The following is a 25,862-nucleotide window of genomic DNA, read 5'->3' as shown; positions in this document are numbered from 1 at the left end:
TGGTGGGATGCTCTTGATCAACATGTATGACAGTGTGTTCCAGTTCCCGCCAATATCCAGCAACTCCACACAGCCATTGAAGAGTGGGGCAACATTCCACAGGCCACAATCAAGAACTCTATGTGAAGGAGATGTTGCGCAGCATGAGGCAAATGGTGGTCATACCAGATACTGAATGGTTTTCTGATCCACACCCCTACCTTTTTTAAAGGTATCTGTGACCGACCGATGCATATCTGTATTCCCAGTCATGTGAAATACATAAATGAGGGCATAATTAATTTATTTCAATTGACTGATTTTAGTATCATGTCATGTTATTCAAATCTGTTCATTGACACCCCCCAGGAAGAATATGGCTCTTTTTAAACATTTAATGACAAGCGACCACTTAGATGGTCATTTTCACGTTTTCATGAATTCTTAGAACGTTTGGGAGTTGTGAAAATTCTATAGCAGTATAGAGTGGGAAAGCGGCCGTGCGTTTGGACAATTAATAGACATTGCAGTAAATAAAACCGAATGAATACATCTGTCTAGGACCGGAGTCTACACAGACCGGTGCGCTATAGCCAATCAGAGCTACAGTAGGCCTTCGCCACACGGACCTGCCATCATTCACTTTGAACTGAACTGTGTGTTTACAAGCAGTTGCAACAGTGTGACTTCAGATCATTTGAACGCTTTTGCCAAAAGCCACAAAATACACCTGAATGGATTTCTATATAAACACCACAGGGGTCCTCTTACATTTGTGGACTTTACAGTCCTATTGATCAAACAACCACGGGAAGCTAGTCTCTCTCTCCCTCAGTTATGCACATCAACAACAACAAGATCAACAACTAATGCTAGCCAGAGCAAGATGAGCTCAAAACGAAGGAACATTTAGATAAACCCTCTAACTTTTTTTTAACTCGTTGGCTGTCAAAATTGCACTAATAAATTATGGGGAATTGTAGCCTTCTCATCCTTCTGCAGCTTCCCTGCCAATGCATGCTTGTCCCAACCAAGCACCCAAGCTAACTGACTAAAGTTGGCAAGCTACTTCCAGACACAAATGAGAGAACACCTCACTCTGACCATTTTACTCGCCGTAGCAGAGCTGGATAGGCTGTTTACATGTTATCTAATGAGTTCTTGACTGACATTTTTTTGCCTACTTTACTGACACTGGTCATATTCAGCGGGTGTTGCGCGTTTGTAAATTCATCAGTTCTGCTCTCTGGCACACTCAGGCGAGTACGCTGAAATCGGAGTTGATAGCCAGATTGAATTTACAAATGCAAGAGATATGCTAACTGGATAACAGTCACTCAAGTTCTTGCTAGCTATCCAAATGACACCTGCATCTCTAGCTGTGTATAGCCACTGAAAAACTACACGAAGGGAAAAGTCAATCACTCGCCCACTCACCCATGGCATGACATGACATCCTCCTAGCAGCTAAGTTAGCTAGCTATCTAGCTAACGTTGGGCTCTGTGTTTTTAGCTTGCTACAGTGGGGCAAAAAAGTATTTAGTCAGCCACCAATTGTGCAAGATCTCCAACTTAAAAAGATGAGAGAGGCCTAATATTTTCATCATAGGTACACTTCAACTATGACAGACAAAATTAGAAAAAAAAATCCAGAAAGTCACATTGTAGGATTTTGGAGGTTGTGCTTACAGCCCAACACTGTGCAGGACGTTTGGCAATTGCCAGAGAACACCAAGATTGGCAAATTCGCCACTGGCGCCGTGTGCTCTTCACAGGTGAAAGCAGGTTCACGCCGTGGAGAACGTTCTGCTGCCTGCAACATCGTCCAGCATGACCGGTTTGGCGGTGGGTCAGTCATGGTGTGGGGTGGCATTTCTTTGGGGGGCCGCACAGCCCTCCATGTGCTCGCCAGAGGTAGCCTGACTGCCATTAGGTACCGAGATGAGATCCTCAGACCCCCCCCCCCTCAGACCCCTTGTGAGACCATATGGTGGTGCGGTTAGCCCTGGGTTCCTCCTAATGCAAGACAATGCTTGACCTCATGTGGCTGGAGTGTGTCAGCAGTTCCTGCAAGAGGAAGGCATTGATGCTATGGACTGGCCTGCCCGTTCCCCAGACCTGAATCCAATTGAGCACATCTGGGACATCATGTCTCGCTCCACAGACTGTCCAGGAGTTTGAGGATGCTTTAGTCCAGGTCTGGGAGGAGATCCCTCAGGAGACCATCCGCCACCTCATCAGAAGCATGCCCAGGCTTTGTAGGGAGTTCATACAGGCACATGGAGGCCACACACACTACTGAGCCTCATTTTGACTTGTTTTAAGGACATTACATCAAAGTTGGATCAGCCTGTAGTGTGGTTTTCCACTTTAGTTTTGAGTGTGACTCCAAATCCAGACCTCCATGGGTTGATAAATTTGATTTCCATTGATCATTTTTGTGTGATTTTGTTGTCAGCACATTCATCTATGTAAAGAAAAAAGTATTTAATAAGAATATTTAATTCATTCAGGTCTAGGATGTGTTATTTTAGTGTTCCCTTTATTTTTTTGAGCAGTGTATTAATCATGCATTGAACTGCATCCATCTATTCTGTCAACAATGCCTTAGTGTACGTCGTGGAACGTTGAGTCAAAAAGCGACTTTACAAAATATGTTTTGTAGCAAACTGGGAATTTTATAATTATATTATCAGTAAAAAAATGTGTCATATCTGCAAAGTAGTTAAAACACTAATTTCCACTTTAAACTAGGTCATTGGTTACTTTTACTTAGTCCGATTGTGAAATGCTTTAATGGTTGCTTTAATGGCTGACTTGCCTATTTAAATCAACGTTTTTAAAATGATTGATCTTTTGTGAGGTATATTTAACGATTCTGCCAAAGTCTCCAGTCATGTGAAATGATTTAGAATTGCATGAAATGCTTTTTCAAAAGGGCAATTTTTTTCCTGGACCCTAGGCTACACACTTTTTAAAAAAAAAACAGTACTGCTCTATGCCACGACGCAAATGCGATTAAATGCATGCAATACTTTTATTTTTTTATCTGTTCAGAACTCCCCTGGTTTGGTTTGCCTACAGTTTGTTCATTTGATTTAGCATAGCATGGTAGATATCATACGGTGAAATGTATTTCCTAACCTACCGGTTACCAATGTGATTCTTCTGTGAGCTGCTCCACGCCAAAACCAGTTGAGCGCTGCACACTCTTGCTGCCTGCAGTGTTAAGCACTTGAGTGAGGACCCAAAAGCGGTTTAACAAAAACAGAGTCCTTTAATGTAAAAACACAGGGAAGACAGATCCTCTTCAGATGTATATAATGGCAAAAGACAACCCGCAGAGAGGGCGACAAATGAAACAAAAAGTCCTTCTGATATTTACAGAAGAGTCCCCCTTCTTAGCAGCAGAGGTAGAGAGGTCTCTCTGGGTAGGGGACAGAGGTACCTGATCACACGTAGCATCAGATGAACAGGCAGATTCCGACAGGACAAGGGTGAAGCAAACGAGACGATAGTTTGGTTCTGGCATGAGAAACTCAAACGAGAATCTGACAAAGAAAGAAGCAGGAACAGAGAGAGAAATAGAGACCTAATCAGAGGGAAAAATAGAACAGGTGGGAAAAGGGTGAACGAGGTAGTTAGAGAAGATGAGGAACAGCTGGGGGGAGGAGAGAAAGAGAAGGTAACCTAATACGACCAGCAGAGGGAGACGGAGTGAAGAGAAAGAACAGGAACAAGACATAATATGACAATACATGACATGCAGATGCTTTTCTGTTAAAACTAGGCTGTGTGGCGTGCATGTGAATATATTTCACGAATTTTGCGATCGTGTAGGCTATGTTGTGCATGATTTCTCTATTGTATTACATAATTAATAAGTCGTATACCTCCACTCCACTAGCGTGATACGCACCAGTAGGGATTAATAAGTGACTATATGTAATACCCACTGAAAAACAAACGAGGGTATGTATACATAGTATACCTGCCTACTCTCCTACATGAGTGCGCTGGTATTACGGTTGCTGTCCTTTCAGAATCACGAACCTGTCCCACATGGAAGGAAGGCCGAAAGGTTCACCATTGCGCAAACATGTCTATAATAGATATAACGACTTAGGATATTGTTTCAAGAAAGCAGTGTATATATTTGGCCTGGCGAAGCGGTTTTGTGCGCTGACTGGATGGAAACTGATCATTTAGTATTTTGTTTTACCTGGCTGGTCTCGGGAAAACGGCATGAATTCTCACTGTCCGAGGCTAAATCAAGACGGAGTACAAATGTATCCAAGACCGAGAGACACTGTGGTCTCGAGTACTACAACACTGTTAGTGCACATAAAGATGTAGGCTTATTCAATTAATATCTCTTGAACATATAAAAAACGTGAAATTCTGGTGTCCTATTTTGACTGCGAAATATAGCAACTATAGTCTAATTGTCAACCAGAAATTCATGACAATCACTGGATTAGGTAATCATGCATTCCTGCTTGGACGTGTTAAATGAGACAACGTATTTATTGGATAACTGCATAGGCTATTATACTTCTTAGTAAAGCACTATGAATTACTTTAAGATTATTTGTGATTTGGGTCCAACCAAATCATGGGGCTGGTACCAACTGTAAAAGTTAGTGGCACCAGTGACTCCCCGGGAAAATGTTAGTCTGGAGCCCTGGAATAGCAATGAGCACTTATGGTAGGTATTGATTCAGCATAATGCATTTGGTGGGCACTAATTTGCAATATAACTTCTAAATCCTTAGTTTGGGTTTTATAAAGTATAAAGCAGAAACAAACAGAGAACAAGAAGTTCACAGTATTGGCAGTGAAGATGATACAGCTATTGCTGCTTCTACACAGGCAGCCAATTCAAATTGGTCAAAAGGCCAATTGGTGGGAAAAAAAGCAATAAGAGTAGCTCTGAAAAAGAGATGTGAAAAGATCTGATGTGATTGGTCAAAAATCCAATTAGTGGAGGGAAAAGATCAGAATTGGGCTGCCTGTGTAAACGCAGCACAACAGGGAGGCAAACAAAATAGCTAGAACAGAGACTCGGTCATAGTGGTGAGTTGTATCGCCAGTGGTTTTTCCACATATTGTATTTGTTTTAAACATGAGCTTGTTAAAAATAAGGACCATGTCTCACCAGTCACTCACTGCTTGGTACAGAAACTATTGAGATGCTGTACTGTACTTGCAATGTTGTCAGCACTACCGCCTGTGTCCAGAGGCGGAGCCAGAGGGCTGCCCGAGGTGGCACTGGACACCCCTGACATCTGATTGGTCACCCAAAAATGTAATTCGCTATTGGCAGTTTGATGCTGATTGACATCTCATTTCACCTCTTGTTGAAAGAAGCATTTATTTTGACATTTGGCGGCACATAATTCAAATCGAGGATGAGTAAAATAGAAAAGTAACGTTGGTTGCGATATACAGAAGAAGATAATATTTCCACAGCTCCACGAGCTCTTTTCGAAAGCATCATATTTAAAGTAAGTTTTAAGTTTTAGCATCGGGTTTAGGTTTCCTGAAAAACTTTTATAAAAGCGACTCAACGTTAGACCTTTGGCTCCGTTAACAGACAGCTAATCCGATTAGAGAGATCGGTTCCCAGTGTAGCCTAACGTTATGTTTACACCTGTGCTAGTAATACACACATATACAGTGCAGTGTCGTAAATTACAGTATGCTAATGTGGGGTAACTAGTAGGCTACAGTTGTCAGTGTTCAGCAAGTTAACATTCAGCAAATTTGAAATCCATTAACTGTTAGATTTTCGTACTTGAACTCAAAATGAACAATTATTATTATCAATCTGTTAACGTTACTCAAAAGATGACCACAATTTGCATATAGCCTGTTTGCTATCGTAAAGGTGTAAGAAATTATAGCTTGCTAAATTCCTTAATGCAGAGTAGGGCTAGCCATGTAGTTGAGTTTAAGATACAGTTATGATAATGGAGATTTGTAATTAAGATTGAGGTTGGACTAAAATGTGGGTAATATGATGCTTAAATGTAACCATAGAAGGTCTTATTTTTGCATAGGACCAATTAAACATGAAAAGAAAGGGAGAGATATCAGACTTAATTTTTACAGAAGCACAAACAGGCAGATCAGGTGCATATCTGATCAGCCCCCTCCCTACCTGAGGCTAATCAGAGTCTGTGTGGTCAGACTTCACAAGGACCCAGTCAACCGCCAGCAGGTCAGAGCATCTACCAGGCAGTCAGTCACAGGCCCAGTTCAAAATTTAAGTTTAGCTTCAGCTTGTGTGTAATAGGTGATTTTTGTCAGATTTAAGCCTCACTTTAAAATGTTGGTTGTTGATTCATGTGTGTTCTTGTTTTGGTGGCTGTGGCATTTTTATTGTGATTATACACTAATGGTTCTTGTTATTTTAATGTAATAGATGTATCAAGGGATGACACAGAGACCTCTGGCTCTGAGCAAGACAGTGAGCCAGAGCTGCCAGGAGATGTCATCGAGCCCCTGACATCAAGCACCAGATATGCTGTTCCAAAAGGACCTAATGGTAGGCCAGTCCTATACCTTAAACTACACATTTTAGTTAGCAGCTGTTAGTATCTAATCTTGTGGATCCCTTAATTATACATTTCCATAGAGATATGACACATTATTTAATGTGTTTTTCAGACATTTCAAGATCCAGAGAAGAGGGTCCTGTACAGCCGTGTTTGAAATCATTTCCCAGAACTCGGCATGGTACTAGGAAAAGGGCTTTCAACAGCTCCTGGTATAAAGGCCAATTCATGGTTTGAATATTCTGTAAGTCAAGATTCAACTTATTGTTTCGCCTGTATGCATTTTTCTCTGCCCAATGCACCTGAATCTGCTTTCACATCACATTCAGGTTTTTGTAACAGGACAAAGGTGCTGTTTAAAGATTCTGGGTTTAAGCTCCATTCACAGGCAGAGCATCATATCAATGCTATGTATGCTTGGAATCAGCATAAAATGGCTAGTGACAGCAACTCATCAATGTTAGTGGTCCTTCTGTGGCTCAGTTGGTAGAGCATGGCGCTTGTAACGCCAGGGTAGTGGGTTCGATTCCCGGGACCACCCATACGTAGAATGTATGCACACATGACTGTAAGTCGCTTTGGATAAAAGCGTCAGCTAAATGGCATATATATTATTATTATTATGTTAGATGTCATAAATGAGGACCGGAAAAAGAAAGTGGAGGAAAACTGTACTTACATTGAAACAATTTCAGATGTGCTTCTATTAACTGTCACTCAGTATACCGTAGAGAGGTCATCGAGAGTCTGCTGACTCTCACAACAAGGGCCATTTTTTTGACAATCTTAGAAGAAATAGCCAAGCATGACCCTCTCATAGAGAAAAAGATGAATGCATGTGGCAATGCTCAGTACACAAGCCACCAAATCCAGAACAATGTTCCTGAGGGCTTAGCTGAGATGGTACAAAGTGAAATAATAAGTAAAAGAGAAGTTTTTAGTGTAATTGCAGATTTTAACGAAACAATAACAAATGTCTTTATTTGTGAGGTACTATTACTACGGGGCCATCCACAAAAGCTTTCAACACTTTCAGTCAGCTGAAAGCTTAGATGCAGCAGGTCTCACAAAAATGATAATTGATTGCCTTGAAAACATGGTCTGGACTACAGAAATATTCTTATGAGCGGAAAGCATTCTGTTGTGTGTGTGCACGGATTAAAAACAGTGTAAGATTTGCATTTTATGTGCACTCTAATGCACATTGTTTGAATTTGGTTCTTGTTGATGCTGTAAAATCAGTACCTGAGGCATTTAACTTTTTTGCTCTCCTGTAGAAGCTTTATAACTTTGTATCTGGCTCGTACGTTCATCTCAAGTGGCTTGCAGTTCAGAAAGAGCTGTATCCACAGCAGCAGTCCAGAGCACTACAGAGACTTACGGATGGAAGGTGGGCATGCAGATACATGGCATGCCGTAATCTGAGGGACAGGCTTCCAGCAGTTCTAAGAGTGCTACAGGATATCATACTTTAAAATAGTTATGATAGAAGGCCCCTTGCCTCCATTGATCTTTCTCAGATTTACATTTTATACGGCTTTTGGCTACCTTATGCAAAGTGCTAGTTGATGCTAAATTATTTCTGACAAGATCTCTTTACCTTGCAAGGGCTGTGGATCTAGTAGGTGCCCTTACAGACACATTACAGGGCTACAGAAGTGAGGGTTACTTTGGAGAACTATGGAAAGAGATTGCAGAGCGCTGTAAAATAAGTGTAGTTTGCAAAAGACAGCCTTAAACAAGCTTAAGATTTATTGACTCATTGATGACGAGCACTACAGGACAGAGAAATAGTGACTAAAGTGATGGAGAGAGCTTCCAAATAGCTATCTTTTATCAGGTGCTTGACAGTCTCACAGCTGAGCTGCAGAGGTGTTTTTCAAAAAATAATTGTGACATAATGCAAGGGGTCCAGTCTCTCAACCCAAAGACTACAACATCCTTGAATGAGGAGCTTCTGTTTGCCTTTGCTCAGACCTTTTGAGTCCGATTTAGAGGACCTCAGACATGAGGTTCATCAAACCAAGCGGATTCTTGATAGGAGAGAGAAAAGTGGAAGGAACAGACCATCTACTCTCCTTGACTTTGTTGTGTTTTTAGAACCTTATAAAGAGGTCTTCCATGAGCTATTTCGACTTTGTAAGATTTCTGTTACACCAGTCAACAGTGCTTCTTGCGAGAGAAGCTTCTCAGCTTTAAAACTGATTAAAACCCACCTTAGGACAACAACAGTTGATGACAGGTTAAGTCACCTCTAAATTCTCAGTGTTGACTCAAGGAGGGCACGCTCCCTCAACCTTAATGAGTTTGTGAAACATTTTGCCAGTTCTCACCAGAACTGCATAATTATGCTGTTTTAAATTTACCTAGGATAATTTGTCACTTAGGCGGTCCCTCTGGTCATGATTAACACCTGCACTGTGTACTAGCTAGTACACTGGCATTCTAAAATGATACATCCAAAGGGTATCACTTATAGACCCAGATTATATATTCATGAAAACAGTGGCCCGTGTGTGTGTGTGTGTGTGTGTGTGTGTGTGTGTGTGTGTGTGTGTGTGTGTGTGTGTGTGTGTGTGTGTGTGTGTGTGTGTGTGTGTGTGTGTGTGTGTGTGTGTGTGTGTGTGAAAGAAATTGAGCTGCAGTTCTGAGGTAGAGACACTGACTAGTCATAGTATGTTGAAGTATTCTAGTGAAGTAACTCTTTTGTGTGGTCACACTATCTGCCACATTGAAGAACTCCGGGTTAAGTGAATCAGCACTTCTACATCTAATCAGCAATCATAGGATTCAATCATGCTACTTAGATGCCAGGTTAGGGTTACATTCATTTTCTGTCATGGTCTCTGGACCCCCTGAAGTAGTCTTTGCCACCCCATGTATAAAACTAGTTCTGCCTGTGTCTAAGTAGTGAAAACTATCATACGGTATGAAAGTGAACAATGCGTCATTGCTGAGCAATGCTTCAAAACCTATTTTTACAACACTGTAGGCTAATAAAATTCCTGCTATGGCTGTCCCATGCGGGCGCACGCTTCGCTTGTGGCAGGTGGAGTCTCTTGGTGCGCACTGATTAACCGCCCACTATCCTTGCCGAGGATAAAAATGTGACAAGATTCATTTTCAGCATCCAAACCCTGCTGTTGTAACATTCTAGATATGACTAGCTCCAACAAATCCGCTGTGGACATTGCGCACGTCTACAGGGGGACGTTTGTGCACTCCACCGATCACACAGCCGTGGAAATTCTGGAGGATAGGCTTCTGGGAGTGGACACAGAGGGGAAGGTCTGTCAGAATTAAACCGTGAAAGTGTATTTCAATATCTATGAACAGCATACATTATGTTAATTAATTTAGAAATAATCCTAGCAAAATGTATGTAAAGACTTTAACTTATGATTAGGCTATTTTACATTGCCAAAGTGTCATATGCGTAGGCCTAAGTGGAACTCGCATTGTTTTATAGGCCTATGTTTTCCATCTCTTTTATATATTTTTAAAATGGTTGTATTTTATTTATTTGCTGCCCCAATTTCTATACATTTTACAAACCTACATAGGCTAGGTAAATCTTTTCAAAACACTATAATAGTTAGCTAACTTTGGCACACAAAAAAATGCCCCAAGCCAGAATTGGATTCAGCATATTGTTGTATGGATACCATTGACCTACACCCATTTTCTTCAAAAGAAGATAAACCTGTTTCCTGCAATCATTATAATTGTACAGTGTGTAACTCCAGTAGAGGCTACAAAGGGCCTGTTACAGCTGTCACAAAAGTTGTGAAATGTGGTCTGGACTTTGTAATAATAGTTTCATGGAAATCGTTTCTTGCGATTTTACATTGCTTTGTGTGTGTGTGTGTGTGTGTGTGTGTATACAGTGCATTAGGAAAGTATTCAGACCCCTTGAATTTTTCCACATTTTGTTACATTACAGCCTTATTCTAAAAGTAATTCAATAGCTTTTTCTCCGTGATCAATTTATACACAATACCCCATCATGACAAAGCAAAAACAGGTTTTTATACATTTTTGCAAATGTATAAAATAAAACACCTGAAATATCACGTTTACATAAGTATTCAGACCCTTTACTCAACTTTGGCAGCAACTTTGGCAGCAATTACAGCCTTCAGTCATCTTGGGTATGACACTACAGGCTTGGCACAAGTTTCTCCCATTCTTCTCTGCAGAGCCTCTCAAGCTCTGTTAGGTTGGATGGGGAGCGTCTGCACAGCTATTTTAAGGTCTCTCCAGAGATGTTCGATCGGGTTCAAGTCCGGGCTCTGGCTGGGCCACTCAAGGACATTCAGAGACTTGTCCCAAAGCCACTCCCGTGTTGTCTTGGCTGTGTGCTTAGGGTTGTTGTCCTCTTGGGAAGTGACCCTTCACGCCAGTCTGAGGTCTTGAGTGCTCTGGAACAGTTTTTCATCAAGGATCTCGCTGTACTTTGCTCTGTTCATCTTTCCCTTGATCTTGACTAGTCTCCCAGTCCCTGCTGCTGAAAAACATCCCCACAGCATGTTGTTGCCACCACCATGCTTTCCCGTAGGGATGGTGCCAAGTTTCCTCCAGATGTGATGCTTGGCATTCTTGCCAAAAAGTTCAATCTTGCTTTCATCAGACCAGAGAATCTTGTTTCACATGGTCAGAGTCCTTTAGGTGCCTTTTGGCAAACTCAAAGCGGGCTGTCATGTGCCTTTTTCCTGAGGGGTGGCTTTTGTCTGGCCACCCTACCATAAAGGCCTGATTTGGTGGAAGGCTGCAGATATGGTTGTACTTCTGGAAGGTTCTCTCATCTTCACAGAGGAGCTCTGTCAGTGTGACCATCGGGTTCTTAGTCACCTCCCTGACCAAGGCCCTTCTTTTCCGACTGCTCAATTTGTCTGGGCAGCCAGCTCTAGGAAGAGTCGTGGTGGTTCCAAACTTCCATTAAGAATGATTGAGGCCACTGTTCTTGGGGACCTTCAATGCTGCAAACGTTTCTTGGTACCCTTTTCTAGATCTTTGCCTCGATACAATCCTGTCTTGGAGCTCTACGGAAAATTCCTTCGACCTCATGGTTTCTTTTTTTCAATTTCGAGTCGCAGTTCCCTTCCCTGGAAGTGGATGGCGCCAAATGTTTTATGTTTAAACCCGGACAAAACAGAGATGCTAGTTCTAGGTCCCATGAAATACACAGATCTTCTATTGGATCTGATAATTAGTCTTGGTGGTTGTACAGTCTTCGCAAATAAAACTGCGAAGGACCTAGACCTTACTCTGGACCCTGATCTCTCTTTTGATGGACATATCAAGACTGTTTCAAGGACAGCTTTTTTCCATCTACATGACACATACCAAAATAAAGTATTAAATAACTTCAGTTTGTGCTAAATACGGCTGCTAGAATCTTGACTAGAACCAAAAAACCAAAAAAAATTGATCATATTACTCCAGGGTTAGCCTCTCTAAACTGGCTTCCTGTTAAGGCGAGGGCTGATTTCAAGGTTTTACTGCTAACCTACAAAGCATTACATTGGTCCTGCCGTACGTACCTACACGTACCCTACGGTCACAAGACTCCATTTGTATGGAATGGTCTGCCTATCCATGTGAGGAACACAGACTCGGTCTCAACCTTTTAAGTCTTTACTGAAGACTTATCTCTTCAGTAGGTCCTATGTTTGAGTGTAGTCTGGCCCAGGAGTGTGAAGGTGAACGGAAAGGCACTGGAGCGACAAACCGCCCTTCCTGTCTGCCTGGCGGTTCCCCTCTCTCCACTGGGATTCTCTGTCTCAAACCTTATTATGGGGGATGAGTCACTGGCTTACTGGTGCTCTTCCATGCCGTCTCTAGGAGGGGTGCGTCACTTGAGTGGGTTGAGTCACTGACGTGATCTTCCTGTCGGGGTTCATGCCGTGGGGGAGATCTTCGTGGGCTATACACGGCCCTGTCTCAGAGCAGTAAGTTGGTGGTTTGAAGATAACCCTCTAGTGGTGTGGAGACTGTGCTTTGGCAAAATCGGTGGGGTTATATCCTGCCTGGTTGGCCATGTCTGGTGGTATCGTCGGACGGGGCCACAGTGTGTCCCGACCCCTCCTGTCTTAGCCTCCAGTAATTATGCTGCAATAGTTTATGGCTAGGGTCAGTATGTTATATCTGGAGTATTTCTCCTGCCTTGTCCTGTGTGAATTTCTCTCGGAGGACCTGAGCCCTAGGACCATGCCTCAGGACTACCTGGCCTGATGACTAGTTGCTGTCCCCAGTACACCTGGTCATGCTGCTGCTCCCATTTCATCTGTTCTGCCTACGGCTAAGGAAACCTGACCTGTTCCCCAGACATGCTACCTTATCCCGGACCTGCTGTTTTCGACTCTCTTTCTCTACCGCACCTGCTGTCTCTGAATGATAGACCTGCAAACCTGTTGCACCCTCTCAAACACTGTGATTATTATATTTTGACCCTGTTGGTCATCTATGAACGTTTGAACATCTTGGCCATGTACTGTTATAATCTCAACCCGGCACAGCTAGAAGAGGACTGGCCACCCCTCAGAGCCTGGTTCCTCTCTAGGTTTCTTCCTAGGTTCTGTCCTTTCTATGGAGGTTTTCCACACCACCGTGGTTTTGCATTGCTTGCTGTTTGGGGTTTCAGGCTGGGTTTCTGTATAGCACTTTGTGACATCGGCTGATGTGAAAAGGGCTTTATAAATACATTTGATCATAGCAAAGAGTCTGAATACTTCTGTACAATAAGTTGTTTCATTTTTTTTTTTTTTCACAAACCTGTTTTTGCTTTGTCATTGTGTGTAGATTGATGAGGAAATGTTTTTATTTAATCCATTTTAGAATAAGGCTGTAATGTAACAATGTGGATAGGTCTGAATACTTCCCGAATGTACTGTTTGTTGAGGGTGTCTGTGTCATCTGACTATGCCTTAATGTTTTACAGTAGATCAATTATCAATGCATGGATAAATTATATTTAAATGAATGAACACCTTGTTGAGTCAGGCTCTGATTGTCTCTCTCTTGCGCTAATCAGCACCTTGTTTTTGGTTGCTTCTCATGTTGACAGATTGCCTTCATTGGGAGTGGGCAGGAAGTCGACAGTCTGTCACAGAAGTGGGGGTTTGAGGCCTTGGCTGTTACACAGCTTGGACAGTAGTGAGTGAAGAGTCCATCCTATGAGAGTAACACTGATTCCTAATTCCTAATCTATTTGTGACTGAAGTCCATTTTGTTGTCTGTAGTGAGTTCTTCATGCCAGGGATGGTGGACACCCACATCCACGCGTCTCAGTACAGCTATGCAGGCACAGCCCTGGACCTGCCCCTGCTACAGTGGCTCAACACGTACACCTTCCCAGTGGAGGCCTGCTACAAAGACTTGGAGTTCGCCCGCAACGTCTACACCCATGTCGTGGTGAGCGGTCTGGGCCAAACTAACAAACCTCAGCCTATAGAAGTCATCAGGGTCGTGTTCATCAGGCACCAAATGGAAGAAACAGACCTGGACTTGTCTAATAAGAAACACACAATGTTTTAAAATATATGCCGTTGCGCACCTGAATGAATCTGTCCCACAATTGCATAGAGGATTTTATAGACCATTCTTATCCTTATTTTCTATTCTAAATCGTCTGTTATACTTATTTAAAGCCTTGTGTTGCAGAGGTTAATATTGCAATGATAATGGACACTCGGGAGCAGCAACTTTGGTTGCCGTCTTTAATTTCCCTTGTGTCTATTTTCTCTCGTTTTTCGGAATTCACTGCTGGGCAGGGATAGGGATGCCAAAGGAGGGCCAATAGCAGGCTGCTATGGCCATTTTAATAAAGGTTAAAGAGAGAGTTTAAGTATGTGAAGCTTTAGCTTATTTTAAATGACCTGCAGTGTAGCAAAAAACAATACAAATGTGAAGTATTTAGGTTGCTTCCTTGGCTACTGTAAGGAAAGCTCACAGAGTGACAGTAGCATAGAAAATCTGATGAAATCTGGATACATTGTAACACATAGCAGGCTAGGGCATGTGATATTTGCATTGATGGAGTGGTGTTTATGAACAATCGGGCCTGAATACTAAAACAATCTCTTGTCTATTTCAGAAAAGAACCCTGAGAAACGGTACCACTACGGCTTGTTACTTTGCCACCATACACACCGACGCTTCTCTCCTGCTGGGCCAAATCGCAAGTGAGAAAACAGACACAAACCTGCACACACTCTACCGCTCACTTGCACAATGGCTTAACATTGAAACATTGTACTTTGACCTGTTCCCAGTGTTCTTCTCGCCTGTTTAACTCTTGTTTATTACATAAGTACTAATGACGGAGGAAGGGAAGAACATGCTCTGTGATAAAAGAGCACGGGACATTATTTGACTGGCTGTAAACATTAACCTCAGTCACAATGTACAACTACCTGGAATAGACACACACACACGCCCCCACTGAGTAAGTTGTTATGCAACAACTTATCAATCAGGCTCTTTTTTTTTTAAAGGGGGATTGGGACTCCACTCTTTCAAATGTGTTCTATTTATTTAGACAGGAAAGTAGGGAGACGGACACCAGGGGATAGACGGTATTAAAAGTGGTTGTGTGGGGATTATAACCTCGCTGCCGGGGGACACGATACAAGTGGTCTGGAGACAGCTGTGTTGACTGCTAGGCCAGCCTCAGGCACCCAGTCTCTCGCTATGTAGTTGGGTTATGTTGACCATGTTACATTTGTTATTTCACAGTGCAAACGTCATTGTGGGGGGAGTCTAGTGTGTAAATGTTTTGTTAACGCTTTGAGTCCCAGGCTGTAATCGGAAATATTTTTGTGCTTCTATACCAATGACGGTATAGGAATGGACAAAGCCATCGATCACGTGACACCATTCATTTCTATGTGAAGACTCAATAGCACATTGAAGCCAAATGAAGTCGGTTAAGATAGCATCTCATGGATACATAACATGCGCAGTTTGAGCTAATTCAGGAAGTGGTGTTGCAGGCTAGCTCAGTGCTGCCTCCTCTCAATGAGTAACTCAAATTGAAGGCTGGCCGGGGTACTGCAGGCTGCCTTTAGCAACTAAATTGTCCTTATAACTTCTGTGATTTATTTTTACAACATTATCGTTTGAAGGACTTGCATATGGTGTATTAGAAGCAATTATTGGTACCATGATTGTCTTCGAATTTGTATTTTATTTACATGAAGATTGACCACAAAAATGGCAATTTTTCCCATTCACTATAATGGGGATCCTGTTTTCTGCAAGCAACGCCTGCAGTATCGCAGTTGGCCTTGAACTCCTGTGGCTTCAATAAGATGGGTCTGTTGTTCTGTTCCGAATTCTCTTAAACATTTTTTTGTTTGTTTTTGCGTTGGGTTCCTCTGTCTTCTGCATCTGCCCGACGATTAACCTGTGTGTTGATGGGGGCTGAACTAGAACGGTGTTTGTGAGACCAAGGCTGATCGGGCGGATCCCGAAAACTGTTCTTCACACAAAAAAAACGTCTGTGACGTCCAAGCGGTTTGAGCTACAAAAAGCATTATGACCCCACTATGAAAAGCTGAGACTGTTTTGCTCTGACACTCACTCCGCACAAGAGTCGTTAGAAGGTAAGGGTTCTTCTACATAGAAAATCATACACAATTATTGCATTGGGATCGTCCCTGATGTTTTCCTAAGCTTTGCTATATCTCTCAGATCCACTTCAGAATTATCCTGTGGATGTTCAAGTTTATTTCGCCAAGTTCAATTTCTGCCCCGGGATTTATGTCTATAATACTGTAATAAGATCGCATAGTTGCTGTCACAAAGTCCAAACTCCACGCAGTTGTCACTGACTAGTTGTATAATAATTTCCCACCACGGAAACAATTTCTGCAATAAAAACATGAGGTTATTGCTTACCAGACCTTTTTATTCATTGACATTTGTCAATAAAACATATGAATGTAACTGTGTTTTATTTTTGTGTTCTACTTGTTGTCCTGAAAATAAAATGATAAAACACTTCAGTGTGAGGTTAAATGAGGGCAGGGATAGCAGGTAATGAAAGTATTGAGTTTCAGGTACAGGGATTGGCTGTGCATGAACATCTTAATTTGCTCCATTCCATCCTTTTGGTTTCCCACTGTAATGAAAATGATTTTCACCAACACCATCTTAGAACAAGACATGAACATAGGGTTTTGTATGTAGAGGAATCTGTCACTTTCACATCTACTTACTGCATGCATGGAATGTTTGTCCTTTGGTGGTTGCATTACTCCTCCTAAACCGTCCAGAGTTTGTAGGACACCAGAATTGTTTCACCACAACCAACAGCGCTCCCACCTTTTGGTTTATGAGATTTAATGTTAGCTTTAGTTTATTAAGGTTATTCCAGGATGCTGATGAGCAACGTTACAAATGTCCCTTTTGACTCCAGTCTGATACGGTCTCGACAGAGTGCTACTCTAATCACACCAAATGCAGCTCCCCTGATGGGCGATTTCACCAGTTTGGTGACCTTTTCCAATGTTTCTTGTCATTCCAGATGATTTTGGACAGCGTGCCCTTGTGGGCAAGGTGTGTATGGATACAAACAACTTTGTCCCACATTACAGAGAGACGCCAGACGAGTCCCGTGACGAAACCAACAGGTAGGTAATTGACAGAAGAGGGGTCAAGGCTGTATACATAATAAAGATTTAAATGATTAGAGCAGGTGCTTTGCACAGGAGGGGTTTATGGGCTCTCACAATGGCTTTTCATGCCTCTAGACCGTAAGGTCACATGGAAAAGAATTTCCTTGGAGGAGGATAGAGTAATGACTAAGAAAAGCATCATCATATTGAGTCATGACTGGCTTGTGCAGCAAGAACCAATGGGAACAGACATGTCATTCTAGACTTTACATGACTTAATGGGACCTTCCAGCACAGGGGTTCCCATATCTTTTTGTCCCGCCCCATTTTGATATCTGGACCCCAACCATGTGGGAAAAATTATGGCATTAACTAACGGTGACTGTTTCATTTTTATTTGGGGCTATGGCAGTCAATTGAAAGACATTCTAACAGTATTTCTGATTGTCTTCTCAGCACCACGTCACATGCTTTTAATGTGGGGCTATGACAGTCAATTGCAAATGAGTCTGACATAATGTATCTTGTCTCATCACCACTAGTTGGATGGGTGTGCTTGATGCATGTCACGTCAGAGCTTCTCAAAGTCAGGGGTTTTAATGCAGATGAGCGCACTGAATCCAGCTTCACACAGACATGAGCTGGCGACGGGTCCCATGAGTTTTATGGTGCTTTCAAGACCGGGAACTCTGAAAATACTAGGTCAGTAAGTCGTAGCTTTAGAAAGAGGCCCGAGTTGGGTGACCGTTCAAAACAATTTTTCGCAGTCGGTGATTTTTTCGGGGTGCCCAGTTGTCTTAAATGCAAAATATGTCCTCGTGAATAGAATCCCCCAACATGTATAGCGAACATGGGCATCTCGGCCCTCACAGCTAACGTCCACTTGGAGAGCATAAGTTGGGGCGTTTTTGAGTAATTTAGTCAGTTTCCTCTTGATTACTAGAAATAGTTTACATTCTGTGTTATCTGACAAGGGTATTGATGTGAGTTTCTGTGTCTATGCCTCCCCACACATATTTTTCACCATATCAATTGCGGCCGATAATATCAAAGTATCTGCATTAGTGTGTGGTTTCATAGCGGGCCTAGCCTTTCACCATGGGAATGATTTCAAATGCAACGGTCAAGTGCAGCCTTTTCCCATGATCTACGGGTGCTTTGTGGTTGAATTTGATCATTTAGATTTGAATCATTTTTATTTTTAAGGCTAACCACATTACGATGATTTTGAGACACAAAGGCATATATTTTTTTCTGTATTTTTTTTCCCCCTCGGGATTTTGGATATTCTCGCGCCACCCTATTTTCATATCCAGTCCCAAGTTTTAGAACTTCTGCTCTAGCCTCACAATATCTCTCACAACATTTGTCATATTTCAACATACATAACAAGTATGGCAATCAGAAAACAAAACTCATCAAATGAATCCTCAGCAAATCTGAAAGGAGAAATTAGTGAGGAAATCATTGTCTCTGAGCCAGTTGCTGCAGTATGAAAAACAGGATTCAGTCCTTCCTTACACTCACATCTTGCCCAACACACATCTGAGGAGTATTAATTAGGAACCAAACAGAAGGAAATGGAATGAATCGGAGAAGGACCTACCTGATAGAAATTTGTTTTCAAAATTATTTTGAAGGAAAAAATACAAATGTGATTATTGTCTTGTGTTGCTCTAGGTTCATTAATGAGATGTTGAAGAAGAAGGTAAGACTCCTTATCCCTGCTAGCACAGGGGGGGGTTCTAAGGGTACATGTACAAGTCAGTAGCAATGTAGGGATTGTACCCCCCCCCAAAAAAAAAAAGAAAAAAAACATTTGTGATCAGAATCTGTGAAAGGAGCTTTTTAGGATATTGCTCACTAGGTGTCTTTCTGTCTTGTTTGGGGCAGTACCCTCTTGTAATGCCAGTGGTGACCCCGCGCTTCGCCCTGTCTTGCTCTGCTACCCTGCTGGGTCACCTGGGAGAGATCGCCAAGAATAACCACCTGCACATCCAGGTGAGCTTTGCCTATGGGAATGTGCTTTGAGGATAATCATTTATTTATCTGTATTTATCTCCCTTCCATTCTCTCTCTCTCTCTTGAATTCATACACATTGATAATCACCTGAAGATTTTAAAAATACATTGACCGTCTCTGATCCCCAGAGTCACATCAGTGAGACGAAGGAGGAGGTGAAGCTGGTGAAGGAACTGTTTCCAGACTATGACTCCTACACAGACGTCTACCACAAACACAACCTTCTCACTGACAAGGTTAGCCCAACACACACACACAGTACAAGGACATTCTATGGATAATGAAAATCATATTGCTGATTTATGATGATAGTGGTAGTAAGTATGCTGATGATTATCATGATAGCGGTGGTAATGGTAGTAAGTATGATGATGATTATAAATATAGTGGTTGTAATGGTAGTAAGTATGATGATGATTATAATGATAGCGGTGGTAATGGTAGTAAGTATGCTGATGATTATTATAATGATAGCGGTGGTAATGGTAGTAAGTATGATGATGATTATAATGATAGCGGTGGTAATGGTAGTAAGTATGATTATAATGATAGTGGTGGTAATGGTAGTAAGTATGATGATGGTGATGGTTCACAGACTGTGATGGCTCACGGTTGTCACCTAACCGATGAAGAGCTGAAGCTGTTCAGAGAGAAAGGGGCGTCCGTCGCTCACTGTCCCAATTCCAACATCTCGTAAGTGTTTCTCATTACCCTACAGTTCACGTTCCCTGACTACGCCTGTGTTTTCCCAAGGGTCATTGATGGAAGATGTGAAAGGAAAGACCATGTCTTAGGATTTAGAAATAAATCCCGATTCTTATTTTTATATCATACCCTATTCTTTTCAAACACAGCAGTGATACTAGATATCATATCAGCACTCAAGATAGAACCTGCCCATGTTCTCTCTCTCTCCTCTCTCTATTTCTCTCTCTCTCCTCTCCATATTTCTCTCCTCTCTCTATTTCTCTCTCTCTCTCATTTCCCTCTCTCTCATTTTCCCCTCTCTCTCACTCAATTCCCTCTTTAGGTTGTGCAGTGGTATGCTAGATGCCCGCAGGGTTCTGAACCACAAAGTAAAGCTGGGGCTGGGCACAGGTGAGTCCATGACAACACACTACAAAGCAGATCATCTTCCTTTTACCAGAGCGCACTGTGTTCTGTATCGTTTTTAGCCCATGTGTGCTGTATGAAAAAAAAACAAATTTACTATCCCTGAGTTGTCCATATTTTAAATGTATAACTAAATCAAGGCAATCGTGATTGAGTTATATAATAATCTATATATTTTTGATCAAATTAAAGTCGAATGAAGTTATTTCAAATGGCACTGACAATATTATTTCTTAGAATAGTTATTTTTACATTCATTACGATTTGGGATGATCCTGTTTTTTCATTGAGGCTGGCAATAGAGGCAACTTTCTTCTAGGTTCCCTGTCCGGTATCAAACTGTCTTGACACCGTAGCAACATGAGATAAGCTGATCTGCTGGTTTATTTTATCACACAGGTGCATGTTATTTCCCGTTAGTATAGTTTTTAGAAAACCAGTGCTTTTTTGTTGTTGCAATTGGCTCTGTGCTTAACGCATTAACACATTTGTTTGTGTCTGCACATTGTGTCTGTGTTTCCGGCCTTGCAGATGTGGCAGGAGGCTACTCTCCCTCTATGCTGGATGCGGTGCGGAGAACGTTGGATACCTCTAAAGCCTTGACCATCCAGGACCCCCAGTACCAAACGCTCACCTTCGAGGAGGTCTTCAGACTGGCCACACTGGGAGGCAGCCAAGGTGGGGTCATCGTCACCACTATTATTACATCAATACATCAATCAGTATGAATGATTTGATACATGATGATTTATGAATTGATACAGATTCATGCGCTCAGATGTTACTTTTCAAAACGCCTGTGCTGCAGCATCGATACGTTGCTCACAGCACAAACGTTCTCACAGAGTGATGCCAAGCCAACAAGTTTATTTGCAATCACCTAAACGTCAATGAAATACATAGGTGACATTTCTGAAATATAATCCACTGACTGTACAGGTATATCCACTTTGCAGCACATGTTTTTGACCTGCACTACAGTCAAAAACCGTTTAATGAACCCAACTGTACATCTGTGTATTTGTTTATTGAGTCCTTGATTGATGAATAATTGATTGATATGGGTTGATTGTTTGGTTTGTAGCCCTGTCCCTGGATGAGCATACAGGAAACTTTCAGGTAGGGAAAGACTTTGATGCTCTGCGGGTGAACACGGCCATAGCAGGAGGACCCATTGATCTCATCAACCACGGAGAGGGGCCTACGGTAGGAACCAGTCTCCCAATACATAGAGCAGGGATCATCAACTAGATTCAACTATGGGCCAATTCTTTCTTGAGCGGATGGTCAGGGGGCTGGAACATAATAACAAATCATTTGTAGATTGCAAATTGATCACAAGAAGCCCAAACGGATATATTTATTTCACACCTTGCTTTCATTTGTATATGATCACATACCTGTATATCTCTCTGTTATGGGTGGGAATACACTGGAACAGATTTCCAAAATTAAAATCACTTTGAGCTGATTTGCCTGTGTTCCTACTGTCTTATGTCCCAAAGAAATATATATATATTTTTTAATATTAAAATATTATAATTTTTTTGCAAACAAAATGGGGGGGGTCAAAGAAAATGGGAAACCCCTGTTACCTGTTGAGTCATTCTGTCTCCCAATACATAACATTCATCTTGGTTCCATTTGATTTCAGGTGCTCCTGGAGAAGTTCTTGAATTTGGGTAAGAGTTTCGTTTCTGTCTCTCTCACACAACATGTTTTCAGACTTTGGTGGATGGGCCCTTTACGTGCCATGAAAGTATTGTGGCGAATTCACTGATAGCCACAACAGGGACTCAAACCTGGGTCCTTGCAGCTGTCAGCCAAGAGGTCCAAAACTCTTGAGGTCATCACTAGGTGTTGTAAAATCTCTCAAGTATGTTCAGGTTCTTTTTTTTCTCCTTCTTTGTTCCCCCTTTCCCTTCCTCCTTTCAGGGGATGATCGGAACATTGCGGAGGTGTACGTGGCAGGGAAGAGAGTGGTCCCATTCGTGGAAACAACATAGATTTGGGTTTGGTTGCTGGATTGTTGTCAATCTTGTTACCATCTGTCTGAACCCTCTACCAGTTTACCTGACTGCTGTTGTAACAGGACAGGAGGTGATGAGGAAAATGTATTCAACGAGAGGGATTATTACTCTATATACAGTGTGTGTGTTTTCAATCATCTAGTGTAATTACATACAGTTAAATTCAATGGATGATATTGCTGCTCATCGTGAAGTTCAGAGTGAATCCTATGTTGTCATACTTATGTCGTAACCCAAAGAACATCATTGTCTGTTGTTTTTGTTATTTCAAAGTCGAGGGAAATGTGTGTGTTTATGAATGTAGGTTTATTCAATTCAAGTAACTTGTATTTCCTGAGAGGGAACTTCATCTATGGTGACGGCTTGATATTAACAAGATATATAACAACACAGCAACATAGAACACGAACACATGTGCAGTATAATAGATTAGATGCAATCATAGGCTATATACAAACACAAATAAAAATGTCAAGGGTTGAAGAGTTTGATGGATGATGGCACAAAACTAGAAGCTGCTCTCTTAGACTTTGTATGCCAGAGATCTATGTATCTCTGCGCCAGGAGGGAAAAGGGAGTTGTACTGGTCCAAAACTTATCTCCGTGTGTAAGGTCCAAAGCTATTTGTTCCCCCTATTGTATCTGTAGCTTTGCATTTGTCCGGATTTTACAGCATCCTTGATTTCGTCTCGGGCCTAACAACACAAGTGCCAATATATCCTCCAAACACCGGTTTCTCTGGCATTAGCACTTAACGGTCATTATTATGCAACTGCTGTTCCATGCTACAGTGCTGAGTTTAGCAGAAAAAGCTACAGAGTATCTGCATGATTTTAAGTGAAAATGTGTCTCTTTTTGTTTGTAAAATTTTTCGAGTTTTCACACCTGGAGGCAAAGGTTTTAACACATTATTGATAGTGGTTCCAGGATAAAGTGTAGGGTTATATGAAAGTATAGAGGCTGAACACTGCAAACAGAATAGCTTTTAAATTATTTTGTTAAAGCAAACATTCCTCCAAGCCAGATATTTTCCCCGTCTCACTATAACACACAGATCTACTGCACTGTAGACCCATCTGTGTGTGACAGATGACAAGCTAGAAGTGACCATGTCCATTTGACAGCCTACCATAGCACAATGTGGGATGTCTGTCATAGACAGGTCCACTATAAAGACTTACAGAGATTAGAGTTTCTGGTCCACAGCAAACACATCCCATTATTTATCATAATTGTCAAGCTGTGTTTAATTTGAGCCGGATACTGCTGGAACAGGAGTGTTACCTTCCTTCTTCAAGAGGTCACCAATGAACCTAGAGCAACACACAAAACCGTTTTGGGACTGTTTCGTTCTGGAACCTATTTGGCTGGATGGCAATGATTAAAATACAAAATGTCAAAGTAGCCTGTCATTACGATCATTTATGCGGTATTAAAACAGATTCTGCCAAAGTCTCCAGTTGTGTAAAATGACTGAGGTAAAGTTTCAAGTTGGATATTCGACAGATATTCACGCTTTCAAACCTCAATAGCTTTCAAACCACTTGAGCCACAGATTCCAAATAAGTGTCATGATGTTGGAAATATTGCACACATTGCGCAGGTCTTATTTTCACGATTTGGACATTTTAATTCGTTTTCCAAAGCTTTAAAAAAACGTGGAAATGTGAGCAGGATTTTTTTGTATTCCTAGTTGAATTAGTTAGGGAGTGTAAACAGTTTACATTTGAATTTCAAAAGCTCCTTGGTCATGTGACCTACTTGACTCAAACAAGGTTCAGATTGTCCACTGACTACCCTACTATTATTGCACACCCTTTGGTTGGTTCATTTTCATCTCACACGTGGACATTCTGAAGTTCGTTTGAGTCCAGTAGGTCACATGACCAAGGAGCTATTGAAGTTTTAAATTCTGAAAAATTCATGTAAAATCGAGTGAGATGAAAATGGACAAACTAAAGGGTGTGTAGGCCCACTGAGTGTACATTCTGAACCTTGTTTGAAGTCAGTAGGTCACATGATCAAGGAGCTATTGAAATGTTAAAATTCACGATGAGCAGCATTGTACACCCTTTAGTTTGTCCATTTTCATCTCACTTGATTTTAAATTAATTTTTCAGAATTTAAAACTTCAATAGCTCCTTGGTCATGTGACCTACTGGACTCAAACGAACTTCAGAATGTCCACGGACTAGCCTTGTATATTGCACATTCTTGTTTGTACTGTAAAATCACGCAGTGTAACGTACATTTTTCATAGTTTAACATTTCAATAGCTCCTTGGTCATGTCAATTACACACCTAAGAATTGTGCAGTGAGTATACACCCATATCGCATAACCTCTAGTCATGTATCTTCTATATTGTAAATTAATATTAGTTTGACAATTAGGGGGTTCAGTCCAGTGTTGTGTTTACCCTTTTCTTTAATATCTATCTATAATTATTGGTAGTTCTAAGTACTTATTTTCCCTGTTTTTATTTTGCCACAGTATTTAACAGCGGTACACATTAGGAGAGAGACAGATATTTCATCGTTAATATCAACCATAAAGGAAAATGGCAAAGTACGAGAGTCATTGTCCAAAGCAGGAATGGAGAGTGAGCTATTGAGGTAGGCTGCAGTGGGTTTGCTGGGCAATACATATATATACTGAACATGTAACCACAGTAATGGTGGCCAGAAAATCAACGAATAAAAATGTTATATTGACAAATTAAACAAAATGTAGATCTTTAATCTTCTCCAACATGTCAAGAGACACTTTACTTCACATAAGTACAAAACATTTCACAGTGTTAACTCTATCCCTGGCTGTACATGTCAGAGCCTCTTCAGTGTGTATGGGGTATAGCATACATTTTCAACAACAAAGACTGCACTTCCAGTTTGTGTTCTTTACTCTGTTGAACTCTTTAGTCTTCATACCTAGTTACAGCACGTGGAACCAACGCAGTACGACGAATTAGCCATCCATTGTGTTATATCATAAATTGTCTTACATGCCATCACTGTTGTCAGAAACATGTTAAATAACGTTACTAACCCAGTCAGTCTGAGCCACATCCAGTTTTTTTTTAATGAATTTTTTATTTCACCTTTATTTAACCAGGCAGGCCAGTTGAGAACAAGTTCTCATTTAAAACTGATCTGGCCAAGATAAAGCAAAGCAGTGTGACAAAAACAACAATGCAGTTAGACATGGGATAAACAAATGTACATTCAATAACACAAAAAAAAAAAAAAGTCTATATACAGTGAAGGTTCTTTATCAGTGGCACACATGAAGCAGTTGTTGGCTTTGTTGAACTCTGAAATCATAGCCATGAACTGAACATATGGCTGTCCCACACAACTACATCAAAATAAAGAATGTACTTTTAATTAAATGTCATTACATACCAGACGTTTCTTTTTGCACTTGCTCCATGTGGTTTTGTGAAGGTTCTATATCATGTTGGGGAAGTTCTGTGCATCTTCCTTGGCCATCTACACCAATAAATAAAATATAGTTTTTGACCTAATGGTCGCATAACA

The 25,862-nt window shown here is 41.3% G+C and overlaps 1 protein-coding gene across 2 annotated transcripts; it reads left to right on the top strand.

Moving 5' to 3' along the window:
- The first annotated feature begins 5,341 nt into the window (after positions 1–5,341).
- LOC118358111 (guanine deaminase) lies at positions 5,342–25,862 on the top strand. 2 transcript variants are annotated; one of them, XM_035735584.2, is made up of 16 exons: positions 5,342–5,486; positions 6,407–6,529; positions 6,652–6,783; positions 13,606–13,694; positions 13,781–13,952; positions 14,635–14,722; positions 17,068–17,173; positions 18,839–18,866; positions 19,052–19,159; positions 19,310–19,417; positions 19,777–19,874; positions 20,212–20,279; positions 20,826–20,972; positions 21,379–21,500; positions 21,949–21,976; positions 22,230–25,862. In XM_035735584.2, the coding sequence occupies exons 3-16, from the start codon at positions 6,718–6,720 to the stop codon at positions 22,298–22,300; spliced, it is 1,299 nt and encodes a 432-aa protein (XP_035591477.1). In that variant the 5' UTR covers positions 5,342–5,486; positions 6,407–6,529; positions 6,652–6,717; the 3' UTR covers positions 22,301–25,862. The 2 variants fall into 2 exon arrangements, with proteins under 2 accessions (XP_035591477.1, XP_035591476.1); XM_035735583.2 differs by lacking the exons at positions 5,342–5,486; positions 6,407–6,529; positions 6,652–6,783 and adding an exon at positions 9,593–9,827.

The sequence above is a fragment of the Oncorhynchus keta genome, chromosome 25, assembly GCF_023373465.1.
Source record: "Oncorhynchus keta strain PuntledgeMale-10-30-2019 chromosome 25, Oket_V2, whole genome shotgun sequence".
NCBI lineage: Eukaryota > Metazoa > Chordata > Actinopteri > Salmoniformes > Salmonidae > Oncorhynchus > Oncorhynchus keta.
This window is presented reverse-complemented; position numbering and strand designations above follow the sequence as displayed.